Source organism: Neodiprion virginianus, chromosome 3 (genome assembly GCF_021901495.1).
Source record: "Neodiprion virginianus isolate iyNeoVirg1 chromosome 3, iyNeoVirg1.1, whole genome shotgun sequence".
Lineage (NCBI taxonomy): Eukaryota > Metazoa > Arthropoda > Insecta > Hymenoptera > Diprionidae > Neodiprion > Neodiprion virginianus.
In genome coordinates this window covers 34,826,734-34,838,975 of record NC_060879.1, presented here as the reverse complement: position 1 = coordinate 34,838,975, position 12,242 = coordinate 34,826,734, and the positions used below count along the sequence as shown (strand labels likewise).

Genomic DNA, 12,242 nt, shown 5'->3' with positions numbered 1-12,242 from the left:
TAAATTCCTTGCCGCATCCGTTTGTCGCACGGAAATGATGACTGATATTCAAGGCGGAGTAATACATCGGCGTTACACGGCCCCTGTGATGCGCCGACTCCTACTTCTTGGCTTGTGAATGAAGCCGCGACGGCGCGCCGTGACTCGTTCACCCTACCCTCAGGAGCCTCGGTGATCTTATTGATATACCCCCGAAGATTTGGCATACTTTCAAATCTCAGCTCGTACAACATCCCTCAGCGCCTCCGAAGCTCAATGAAACAATACAATTGTAAACAAAGCTAATTTACGACGCAGCCTATCGATTCTCTCCCTTTCTTCCGTCCGGATGCACGCAATGAACCAAAGATTAGCACCTAGGTACTTTCGAAAATTGTCGGTGCATGGCCTAGCTCATTCCACGCACCTGACGCCGTGGAGTATTAATTGTTAATCTGTACCGCTAACATGTGGATGAAGAATTTGGATTTTATTGAACAGTAAGATGAATGTAGAAACTCAGACTACTGGAGAGTGCAAAGTACAGTGTATATACTGGCTGGTTGATTTAGAATTCCAAGAATTAAATGGTTTCCAGAACATAAGACAAACTTTTTTCCTGAGTAGCAAAACTTGTACTGCTGAAATGGGGAGACCTCTTCTGAATGGATATCTCCAAAAATGTAATAAAAGGGGGACTGTATGGATGGAAACGGGATTGAATTGCCAACCAACCATTGATACCTGAACTGACTTAGTCAAACACAAACATAAGGTCCAAGTTCGCACCGCACACAAACTCCATTACCAAGGCAGAGTCGTGAAGTAAAACAATTCCCACACACAACGAACGAAATATTTTAAATGGAGCCGAAATAGTACTGACAAAAAAAAAAAAAATTATATGAAATCGAGGGAATGATCGAAAAATTCTAAACATCTCACTAGATCTTCTGAGTTTTTTTATGAAACTTCACAATCTCTGTGTGCTAAAAACATCATAAAACAGTTCACCGTTGGCAATAAATTAAAACTTAAAATCATTTATTCTCCAGCAAGAGTCACATGTGTATAAAATATACAAATAATAGTAATATTTGTACTTCTGGATATATACTCTTTGACAGTGCATATATTCGCCTCTGCTGCTGCAGAATAAATTCTTGTCCGTTTTCGTTGATGGTAGAGCTTCTAGTCGAAAAGACCGAATCCCATGTCATCGTCCTCAGACTCGGATTCCTCCTTCTTCTCGGCCTTCTTCTCTTCTGTGGGGACAATAAAGGAAATTTTTCAGTAATATTTCATCACACAGTAATCGATAAAGTTATAAAATCTGTAAGTGATCAGTGGATGTAAGTTACAGCACAACGACTCAGTCGAAAGATGGTATGGATTAACATCATGTTAGAGTTGACTGCAGGACAAGAATAATTTCAATTACAGGCACTGAATTGTGCCAATTATTTAGAAAAAAAAAAAACTTGACTGGGCACACATTCCTTCTCTCACATAGCTCACTTACCTTTCTTTTCTTCAGAAGGTGCAGCTGCAGCTGCTGCAGCTGGCGCAGCAGCACCACCTCCGACAGGCATTGAAGACAGCTTTCCACGGCCTGTAAGAGTTTAAGTATTTATTATTGACCAGTGTATCAAATGATATTTATGAACATACCACTTGTGTTAAACGTTATGTCAAAAATAATCTGTACTTTATAGTACAGGAATGACGTAGTTTTGTTGCAGATGGAAATAACCTCGAGACTTGTATATGCTGGATTAAAACATACCTTCGTTGATCAAATCCTCGATGGGCTTTCCCTTGAGTTCAGAAATGACCTTCTTCAGTTTTTCAGCATCAGCTTCAATTCCTACGGAGGACAAGATCTTTTCGATGTCACCTTGGGATGGCGATTCCTTGCCACCCAGGACAGCCAAAAGGTAAGCGGCCACGTAACGCATTCTGAAATTGTGATTCTTTTTTGTTACACAGAAAACGGTTATAATTATGAATAAGTGTGTCAACCTAAGTGACGGTGGTAAAAGTAACAACTATCGTCGAATTTGTAAATACGTCAGTTTTTCAAGTAATCATCACAGCCACTCAGGCGAAAGATGGTGTTGTGTGAAATCATCATGTTTGCAATTTCGACGTTGCTGTTCAATCATTTACGAGATATTGTAACCGACAAAGTCTAAACCGGGAAAGATTTTTTTTCACATTACGACAAAAGTCGCAGTTACTGGTTAGCCGCTATTTCAGCGTGTCAACACAACACACGGCAAGTCGTTAGGAATCCAGAAACATCTCGCTGAATGACGCGCATTTATCGACAAAAGGGCTTATGTGACACGGAGGAACGTTCGATTAATCAATTTTTTGCAATATTGTTCAATTAATAAATGCAACCAAATTACTCACTCACTTTTAAGTCTCTCACGACACGAAACGTGGGACACGCCGAAATATAACACGAGCACGTTTCACGACTGGAAACGAAATGGAAGGAACTACCAAAGCAGATTGGCGACGTCATTGTGCCGGCTTGGCGACGGCAATAGATCGTCACTTCCGGTGAATCCGGTTCTACGCCAATGAAGTTCAAACACATCCCTAAACATTTTTCAATATTTATTTCACATACTATCATGATTTGGCTCTAATCAGCGCAGAATAGCAAACGCTAGTTAATTGTAGTTACTCACTAATTGTAACGATTGTATTACTCCTCGTGTAATCAAACTTCATACTTCATAAAACAGCCTAGGGACTTTGGTATTATTACTTTGCCAACAACAATTTATAATCGGTGAATAGAGAGTGAAGATGTGTTTGATTGAAGGGGCGTAATTGCATCGAATTAAAATCCTAACAAGTCGTTTATAAATATCGTACGTAATTCAAGATCAGCCGACAAATGACAAGCGCTATGTCTATGACATTCTAGTATCGGAAAGGGTGTTGAACATTGCATAATGTTTTCTAGAATCTAGTCTTACTCTACTGTCAAAAAACTGCCATGTATGATTCGTTTTTTTTCTAAATCCAACGTCTCTTTAAAAACTTGTATAATTTTTATTGCCACCAGTTATCACGTTCCACAACATGGGTAAGTTGGATGTTATCAAATTCATAATCGAATTATTTTAACAATGAGACGGGTGTTACAAATTTATTACAGGGGACTCTACAGAATCCCAGAAGTGGCAACAACATCTAGCGCTACTCCGGGAACAGTACGTCAAATTGAATGCTGCGCATCTCAAACTTCAACAAGACTACAAAAACGCTACAGCTAGCAGTCAAGAATCTTCATTTGTTAGCAGGCTTTTGGCAACTGTCGCATCGCTTTACGGGCAACAGCATTATAGGTAAAGATTCAACACTGATCGTAAAAATACAATTCCAAACATATGAATCGGATTTTATTATGTTTGAAGTAAATTTTGAAACAAGTGGCATTGTAGTATCGTTTAAGATGTACAAAAATTAGAAATTGTTTATTCCTACCATTTCAAAGTCATTGAAAACATGTTCCTTAATCACGTAACAAAGTTTATTCGATGTGAAAATGAATAAGTCTCAAGATGCTATTTGAATTTCCTAACCGTACCAATTTATCATATTTTATTTGCTTTTCAGTGATATCACAATAAATCTGCCAAATCAACACGTACCAGCTCACAAATTCGTATTGGCAGCACGCAGCGACTTTTGGAATGAATCAGCTTTGGGCACTACCTGCATTCTTGGTGCGTATTTCAGTAATAACAGATAATACAGCACATGAGTACAAGAATTTTTCACCATTGTGCGCAGATATTTGTTACAAATGTTATCCATGATAAAAATCATACTTAAAAACTCCCAAAGCTTCACATTAAAATTAAATTATTATTATATGTAATAAGCAGTGATTAAGACTGCATAATTATTTATCATTTCATAAATTACACGTCCAATGCACAGTTAAATCTCGGCTTCCAAAAAGATAAGTTAATCACAATAACCATTCTACAACAGTGTATCCAATACATCTATCACTCCAGAAGTATAAGTGCATATCTTGTTGAAGGTCTGATAGATGTACAGTCATAACATCACAGTTTGACCTAATGCAATCTCTGCCATGTGTATACGTTAAATTTTTAGTTTTCTGCACATAAATGGAATATCCACTTTTATCTTTTAAATTCTAGTAAAGTATGTCGCATTTGTTTAGGTGGGTTTTGAAATGAATACACATATGTTTTCAGATTGGAGTAATTTAGATGAGGAAGTAGGAACCGTACTACTAAAATGGGTTTACACTGGTGTAACGGAAAAAAGAAATTTGACTCTGGAACTAATGAAAGCTGCGTCACAATTTCAGTTATTGGAATTGGTCGATCAGTGCGAAAAAAATTTAATTGGAATCGTCAGTCTTCGTGATTGTGTTCATTTGTATACAGCAGCTGAAGAGCTAGGAACGATAGCATTAAGAGATCATTGCAGCTCATTAATATCTGTACATTGGGTGAGTTTTTATAACAGACGAAGATCATATGCTATGTCTGAAAATTAAGATCTGTGGTATTGAGGTATTCACTGAATTGAAAAATCTATATCCTTTAAAGGGGTGCATCTATATGCAGATATTTTAAAATTACTGGCAAACCTTGAGGAAATATTTTCATAGCACAGTCTCATCTCCATAGTTACTAGTTTTTCAAAGTTTAATCAAAAGGAGATCAAGATTTGTAAATCTGAACGTGGTTTTCCTTGATTATTCAAAACAAATGTAACCTTCAATTGGATAGAGTATGTTGGATAAATTCTTGAAGAAATTTCGAATTTCTTGCAAATAATTGTTGCGCAATTACTCGTTTTGTTTGGCAAAGATATTTCATTAACGATGCACTTGGTACTTTGTAGAATCATTTTGTTCTTAGCACATCATGTATCGTAAATTGCGACAGCTCACAAATCCTATGCTTTATTTTACACCTTAACACCCCAAAAAACTATAAAGATTTCACTTACGATAGTTTTCGGAAGACGTGATTTTGTGTTTGCAAAAGTTACTTTTCAAATGCAGGATGATTTAACTGGAGAAGACTTCAAAGAGATGCCAGGAGCATTGCTGTATAAATTATTGAAGACTAAGAGCAAGTTTCCGCTGCATTCAGCTGTTCGATTGGTTCGAGAAGATGTTGTCTTTTTATTCTTAATGGAACACGATTCAGAGGTAAGAAGATATTTATTATATTTAAATAATTACTTTTATACAAGAGTTAGAGATAAGTTTGCGCAGTGACTCATCATAATAGGAATAATGTAATAAACATTTTCTAAGAATTTGTACAATTCAAAATCTTTCATTACACATAAATATTTGACTTTTAGGTTGTATTCTGGTATTGTAAAAATAATTAGAATTTATTTACAGTTACTCCACATGAGAAATTATCCACAGAACATTTTTCGAATAATATTCAAGTACCAGCACTGAATCTTAATAATGAATTTGTTTTCAGACTAGATTCTTCTTAGTTCATCTCTATTTTTTGTTAAACGTGAAAATTTTGCCAAATGCATAGCATTAATCCTGCTATGCGCAGAATGATATCAGAAGAGAAAATTTTACTATCAGACTCAGATCCATTGCATAAATGCAATCCACAGTAGCAGTATTTCCGAGGTATTTCAACCTTTTGAGTTTCACAGCCTTCGCTGTAAGCAGAGTTTACTATTTTTTCTTCACTGTACCATTTTTTTTTATTCCGATTATAATTATGTGTAGCTAGTTTCTGTGGAGCGCAGTCCCTCTCAACGATTGTAACTTCTGAAAAACGTAAAATATTCGATTCTAAAATTTTTAAACAATATTCATAAAAGAAATCTGATTACGTTTTATATTTTTATTCATATCTATCTCATGGTTCCTCTTTGTTTAAAAAAAAACATAAAATCTTGACTAAACACGGTTCGCTGCTAAAAGACTGTCGCATTTATGTCAATTATATTTAAAGAAATCATCATTATTCGAAAAGTTCATATATTATTTTTTCTGCAAAAGTATTACTCCACTGTGAGTCTTTTAAAAGTTACTCATCTCTTTTATATAAAATTTGTTGTAGTCTTTAGATAAATATGATTAACCCAAATCATAATTACCGTTTTGCCCAAGAACCGTGGTGCTTGTTATTTTCATACATAGAGTAGACTTTGGACATTCAACTTGAAACCGTTCACTCCAGTCAAATTCAGAGCACGGGTAAGGACCCGCTGGCTTATATTCTCTTGTTGGAGTGCATTTGTAGCACAAGATGCCTTCCGAATTTATGATAATAATGAAATCTGAAAGTATAAAAAAAATCTTGTAGGTGTATAATTAATACCTGCACTACGACTTGATACAGTTTTGATAAAATGCAAGTATAATATTGTGAAATCGGCAGTTGATATCTTTCAAAAAAATTTCAGAGCAACGAGTTGATCATTTAAAGCCTGCCAGTAGCAAGGAAATAAGTATTTGATCTTGACGTACGTGAAAAAGTTAGCAGAACTTTCAGTATTTCCTGCATCTTATAGTTCTGACTCACGCTTGGGCAGAAGTACTTATCGTTATAATATCTTGCACAATTATTGATTTACACGTGAATAGAATTTATTTACACTATGTCCAACAATGATTTCATAAACACTTCAACTATTAGATTATTCAATTATTTTTCTATCAGCATATAATTATATGTTAATCAAATATCACATTTTATTGAGAATCAAGCCTCATTGTTAGTGTACAAATTTTTATCTTCTGCCGAACGCGGCACAGTTTGTACTGGTTGTGTACTGAAACGTTCACTTGTGTCACTGCTTGGTCAACCAGCTTCCTGTCTTTTTATCTCAGTTCTTTATTTTCCCCTCACTCCGATATGCAAACAAATTTTATCTATAACCATATAATTGATCGGTGAATTTCATTTAATTTTAAAGGATTATTAAATCGTACAAACATGTGATATTTTTCCTATAAAAAGTGTCGTGTAAAAGTTTCCAATCAGTTTTCTTTAAATGCCACACGAAACACGTGTAAATATTTACGAATAATTAACTAATATAGTATAAGCTTAACTGCAACTTTCCCTCTCTTCCTCTAGCTACTCTCTTTTTCATTATCTACGATTTATTATTTACAATTTTGTAGTCAGCTAAATTTAGGGTTACAAGATCACTAGTTCAATTACGTCTCTATTTTCCTCTATATTTTTTTTCCTTCGATTTTGTGTTTTAGCCATACGTTTCAATCTGATGAGTCAGTCCCAGTGAGACTGCATTCCACTTAGTCAGCAATACGCGCAACCTGTTTTTAACGCTTGACGCGATATTGTCCGTTGGAAAACATGAAGGTTTTTCAAGCAGTCGCAGGCAGAACTAGAAATATTTGATATCTGGCACTTGGTGGTCGGAGGACTGCGATATCCGTGTCCCGTGCATCTTGCCCGCTACGTAATGCCAGTAATGCGTGGTAACGGCGCTTCGTCATTGTTCGTTCGAGGCCGCGAACGGATGACCACCAACGGCGATAACCGACCACCGATGTCCGTTTTCCGTCGCCCGCACACACTCCAACGTTTTATCTATGCCTATAGCTGCCCCGAGACGACACGCTCGATGTCTTTCGGTGTGCGCGCCGATGATATTTAACGGGATTATGACGCATGCCAAGTCGAAATCCTTGTAGAGCCCACCGCTCGAGGGAATTTCCTTTCACGAAAATTGACGATAATTATACATAGATCCACGAACTATCGGACGATGGTATGCTAATTGTGGACGCGCGGGTATATTGTAAATGCGAAAACAATATTATAATTAAGAGACGCCTTAAAGACGTCCTTCATATTTTTTTTTTACTTCTACTGGAAAATTGTTAAAGTTGTCTTTACTTCAGAGTATCAAAAATCATTGTTACATTCAGTCGCATTTATTACGGATAATTTCAATTGAAATCGATTTCGTAATAAGCGCAAATTTCATCGATAATACCTTAGGATAATACACAGCATAATATAATACGCGTATGTAATGACATAATATCATAAACAAACGCCAAAAATACGATTTTTATGGCAAAAGAGCGTTTGTTTCTTTCCTTCATTCGCTTTAAAAATGATTGAAATAGAGAATTTGAAAATTCAATAGCAAAAAATCGTATATCAGGCGGATACGACTGCTTCCCATTAATTGGTATAATTCAATGATAAATCGGAAGATAATGGCTGAATATTGTAAGAACGATATTAAAAAAATTTATTTATTTTTTCAAGGACTAAAGTCGTATCAACCAGTGTGTTCGACCTTCTGCCATTAATTAATGGATTTGTACGTCAGCCAAAAATTAAAAATAAAAATAAATTCTCAGTGCTTATGACCTTACGCCATTAGACACGTGAATCATAAAAAAAAAGTAATATACTTTTTTGAATATTACAATCCCGATAATACAGCTTTACAATTTATTATCTTGCTCTCTATAATTTTTTACATGGAACAGAGTGTGGAAAGTAATGTAAAGCATACTATCCGAGTTTCATTATTTTTATTATTATTTTTCGTAAAATTGTCAATACTGTAATAAGATAGAAAAATATTTTATGTCACAGCTTCCGGAAGCAGTGAATGCAGTCGATTCCAAGGGAGAAAGGGCATTGGAAGTAGCATTACGAGCTCGTCAACCATCTTTGGCACGAACCTTGGTTGAACATCGCGCGGATTTAGCAGCAAGAGATCCAAGTGGACTTACTCTGCTTCAGTCGGCGATCTTGAAGGGGGATTCATATTCAGCTGAATTTATTATAGAACAGCTTGAGATTAGTAACAATACTCAAAAATTATGCGAACCTGTACGTATAATTCCGGGAGCAAAGCATGCGAAGGATTTAGAAAAATACGTTGGATGTACAGCACTGCATTTAACAGCTGGTCACAGAACACAAGATATGACCTCTGTTGCTATCAGACTGATTCAAGCTGGCATTAATCCTAATTTACATGATCACAGAGGATGGTACGATTTGATTTCATGTTATCTAGACTACATGTTCTTAGTCACAACGAGATTGAAAAATTTGTATGTAACTATCAGCAGAACATAATTTATCTATTTTATTGTGACAGGACAGCATTACACAGCAGCATCGCAGAAGAGAATGAAGCTCTCTTTGACCTTCTGGTTAATACCCCAGGAATAAATTTCGATGTGTTAACGAATGAAGGCCATACAGCATTATCGTTCACACTTAACACAGAAAATCTCCTTAAATCATATGCCGAAAAACTTTTGAGCAAGGGAGCAATACCGAATCCAATTTACACAACAACTAAAGATACGCTTTTGCACATTTTAGCTCGAGAAGGAAAGGAGGATGCAGCACTATTTTTAATAGAATATCCTATAAAAAATTTGGCTGTTCAAAATTCTGAAGGGTACACAATATTACACGAAGCTTGTAGAGCTGGGCTAGAAAATCTTACCCGTGCATTAATAAAAAGAAACGTGCCAACAGATGTAATGACTCTGTTGCATGGGAATGCACCGATACATTTAGCGATTTCGAATCAACATCACGGCGTTTTGATGGCACTGTTGGAAGCTGAGCAATCGAATTCTCAATTAAATTTAAAAGATGGAGAGGGTGAGACACCTTTGAGTCTAGCAATCAAAGCACCATTGAAAAAAGGGAGAGAAATCGTTGCTGCACTTATCAAAGCTGGTGCAGATATCAACCAGGTTAATGAGAAAGGATTGACACTTTTGCATCAAGCTATTCTGAAGGAGGACTCTGCAACAGCAATATTTTTATTGGAAAATGGCGCTGATATGAACACCAAGTAAGTTCTAAAACCTTCTCTTCGTGTGATATCGAAAAAGATTTTGGCTCTGAATTAAAGATTTAATTTCAGAACTCGGGATGGTGAGACGCCCCTTCAACTATGCGTCCATTGCCGATTGGGTGAAGTAGTTGAAGCCCTTTGCCGTAGAGGAGTTGATACCTCAATAGGATCCCCACTCTGGGATGCACTTGATTCTGAACAGGAAGACACGGCATCCGTTTTAGTAGCTCATGGAGCTGATACTGACTGTTGGGGTCCAGGACCAGAGGGATGTCTACAGACTCTGCTGCATAGGGCCATTGATGAAAACAAGGAAACTATTGCGCAATTCTTGATAAGAAGGTACATGGGTTAAAAATATGTACTCTCCCCTTATCTTGCAAATGGGAAGCTTGATGACAAATTTAATGATTTTAAAAATAAATATAGTTTATAAAATATGTTTACAGCGGCTGCGATTTGAACTCACCTCGACGTCCTGGCAAAGATGGAGGAGGGGAAGAGTCGAAGGATAATTGTTCACCATTGCACCTCTGCTGTCAATGGGGTCTTGAACAAGTTGTTCAAACTCTTGTTGAGCATGGTGCCAACGTGAATTCACGTGATGCAGATGATAAAACGCCAGTGCATGTGGCCATTCAGAACCACCATGCACAAATTATTTGCCTTCTGTTGTGCCATCCTCAAATAGATTTATCTCTGAGGGATAAACGGGGCTTGACCCCATTTGCAACAGCACTTACTGTCCGCAATCACAAAGCTGCCCAAGTCATTCTAGAAAGACTTCCTACGGCTGCAGAACAAGTTGATAACAAAGGGAGAAATTTCCTACACAAAGCCATACAGCAGAACGATTTAGAAAGTGTGCTGTTCCTTTTATCTATACAAGTAAGCTAATGTTTCATTTGATTTTTAATGGGGAGAAGAAAAACTTTTTGGACTTAAATTCTGAGATCCTGAAAATAATTTGGATTACATATGAATTCCCGCCTATAATTTTTCAGGTCGATGTGAACTCTCGAGTTCAGGACATGACACAAACTCCGCCCCTGCATTTAGCTGCTGAATCTGGAAATGAGATGTTGGTGCGTAGTTTGGTCTTGGCTGGTGCTCGGATTGATGACACTGATGCGCATAGAAACACAGCATTGCACGCAGCTGCACGTACCGGCCATGCACCAGTTATTTCAGCTTTATTACAGGTGAATATAATGTTTCAAATCACATACATTCCATGAAAGTACATCAATTCTTTCTTGGGAGCTAAAATAATTAAATAAATGTCTATTTTTTTACAGAATAATATTAACTTTGATGCAATAAATGCTGACGGAGACAATGCATTGCATGTTGCTGTAAGAGAGGGCCATGTTGCTGTGGTCAGATCTCTTTTAACGGAATGTTCTCTGGATGCTGAAACGATCAATTTGAAGGGAAGAAATCCTCTGCACGAGTTAGCTAGATACGGGCGTGACAATGCAGCCACTATTTGTGAGTTGTTTTTGGAATGCATGCCCAAGTATCCACTGAACAAACCCGGTAAGTTGTGACTAAGTATGTATGTACACTCGAATGTCAAACTACACTTGTAATATTTAAATATGATTATACAGACACATAAAATATCAACTGTCTTCTTACGTTCACGATCGATGCATATAATAAATGAATCAAAATTATGACCAAATTTTAGACCTGGATGGAAATACACCATTGCTAATAGCGTACATGAAAGGAAATGGAAATTTATGCCGGACTTTAGTAAAGGCTGGAGCGTGTATGGGCTCAATGAATAAGGAAGGGATCACGATATTCAATTACCAGGTTGCGACAAAGCAACTTTTGTACAGATTACTCGATTCACTAACTCAGGAGGCACCATGGGCTGAAAAAGATATGTGTTTGGAATGTGGCACCAAGTTCGGTCTTACAATGCGAAAACATCACTGGTAAGTTTTTTTTTAAATTACGGCTTCATGTTTAATATAAACAAAGAATTTTACGCACTGATTTAAAAAGCATTCCTCCCTCAATAATAGTGCAACAATATTTGATTCCATATCCTTATTTATTTTTTAGTCGTCATTGTGGACGGATTTTGTGTAGCAAATGCTCTGGTCAGGATGTACCAATACTGAAATTTGGATTGAACAAACCAGTACGAGTTTGCGGTGTGTGTTTTGACGTACTGCAAGTTGGTACAGAATAATTCACTCTCCTGCAGTCATATTTTAAAATAAACAGAAATTTGAAATATATCATTCCAACGTAACAACGAGAGATTATTTACCACTAGTGGTATTTAAAATATAAGAATGTTAATTTGTTGTATCAATAAAATTATGTTAGTAATTTTTGTACTTTTGTGGAATAATTAACTTAATCCC

At 36.5% G+C, this 12,242-nt stretch overlaps 3 protein-coding genes across 5 annotated transcripts; 1 reads left to right on the top strand and 2 right to left on the bottom strand.

Annotated features, from left to right (window-relative positions):
• Window positions 1-1,006: 1,006 nt before the first annotated feature.
• On the bottom strand, window positions 1,007-2,549 carry LOC124299875 (60S acidic ribosomal protein P2). Of its 2 annotated transcripts, none has more exons than XM_046753287.1 (4): window positions 2,402-2,549; window positions 1,766-1,938; window positions 1,502-1,591; window positions 1,007-1,244 (listed from the first exon to the last, which is right to left on the bottom strand). In XM_046753287.1, exons 2-4 carry the CDS (start codon window positions 1,935-1,937, stop codon window positions 1,171-1,173), a joined length of 336 nt encoding a protein of 111 aa, XP_046609243.1. In that variant the 5' UTR covers window position 1,938; window positions 2,402-2,549; the 3' UTR covers window positions 1,007-1,170. The 2 variants fall into 2 exon arrangements, with proteins under 2 accessions (XP_046609243.1, XP_046609244.1); XM_046753288.1 differs by having other exon boundaries at window positions 2,398-2,531.
• A 118-nt stretch (window positions 2,550-2,667) lies between these two features.
• Window positions 2,668-12,172, top strand: LOC124299859 (rabankyrin-5). 2 transcript variants are annotated; one of them, XM_046753260.1, is made up of 13 exons: window positions 2,668-3,085; window positions 3,158-3,347; window positions 3,619-3,728; window positions 4,233-4,492; window positions 5,054-5,203; window positions 8,625-9,028; window positions 9,139-9,852; window positions 9,925-10,197; window positions 10,305-10,743; window positions 10,860-11,057; window positions 11,154-11,394; window positions 11,549-11,804; window positions 11,935-12,172. In XM_046753260.1, the coding sequence occupies exons 1-13, from the start codon at window positions 3,082-3,084 to the stop codon at window positions 12,062-12,064; spliced, it is 3,369 nt and encodes a 1,122-aa protein (XP_046609216.1). In that variant the 5' UTR covers window positions 2,668-3,081; the 3' UTR covers window positions 12,065-12,172. The 2 variants fall into 2 exon arrangements, with proteins under 2 accessions (XP_046609216.1, XP_046609217.1); XM_046753261.1 differs by lacking the exons at window positions 2,668-3,085; window positions 4,233-4,492 and having other exon boundaries at window positions 3,207-3,347.
• Window positions 5,197-7,616, bottom strand: LOC124299873 (uncharacterized). The gene is made up of 3 exons (XM_046753284.1): window positions 6,506-7,616; window positions 6,133-6,315; window positions 5,197-5,800 (listed from the first exon to the last, which is right to left on the bottom strand). The coding sequence occupies exons 1-3, from the start codon at window positions 6,540-6,542 to the stop codon at window positions 5,526-5,528; spliced, it is 495 nt and encodes a 164-aa protein (XP_046609240.1). The 5' UTR covers window positions 6,543-7,616; the 3' UTR covers window positions 5,197-5,525.
• Window positions 12,173-12,242: the final 70 nt, after the last annotated feature.

Excerpts from the sequence above, each read along its gene's own strand:
- LOC124299875 (XM_046753287.1), bottom strand. The coding sequence starts at position 1,937 with ATGCGTTACGTGGCCGCTTACCTTTTGGCTGTCCTGGGTGGCAAGGAA. Across the intron at positions 1,592-1,765 it reads CGAGGATTTGATCAACGAAG|GCCGTGGAAAGCTGTCTTCA; the intron begins GTATGTTTTAAT and ends AAACTCTTACAG. Across the intron at positions 1,245-1,501 it reads ACCTTCTGAAGAAAAGAAAG|AAGAGAAGAAGGCCGAGAAG; the intron begins GTAAGTGAGCTA and ends TTGTCCCCACAG.
- LOC124299859 (XM_046753260.1), top strand. Across the intron at positions 4,493-5,053 it reads CATTAATATCTGTACATTGG|GATGATTTAACTGGAGAAGA; the intron begins GTGAGTTTTTAT and ends TTTCAAATGCAG. Across the intron at positions 11,395-11,548 it reads GTATCCACTGAACAAACCCG|ACCTGGATGGAAATACACCA; the intron begins GTAAGTTGTGAC and ends ACCAAATTTTAG.
- LOC124299873 (XM_046753284.1), bottom strand. The coding sequence starts at position 6,542 with ATGCAGGAAATACTGAAAGTTCTGCTAACTTTTTCAC. Across the intron at positions 6,316-6,505 it reads AGTTCTGCTAACTTTTTCAC|ATTTCATTATTATCATAAAT; the intron begins GTACGTCAAGAT and ends TTATACTTTCAG. Across the intron at positions 5,801-6,132 it reads CACGGTTCTTGGGCAAAACG|AAGTTACAATCGTTGAGAGG; the intron begins GTAATTATGATT and ends TACGTTTTTCAG.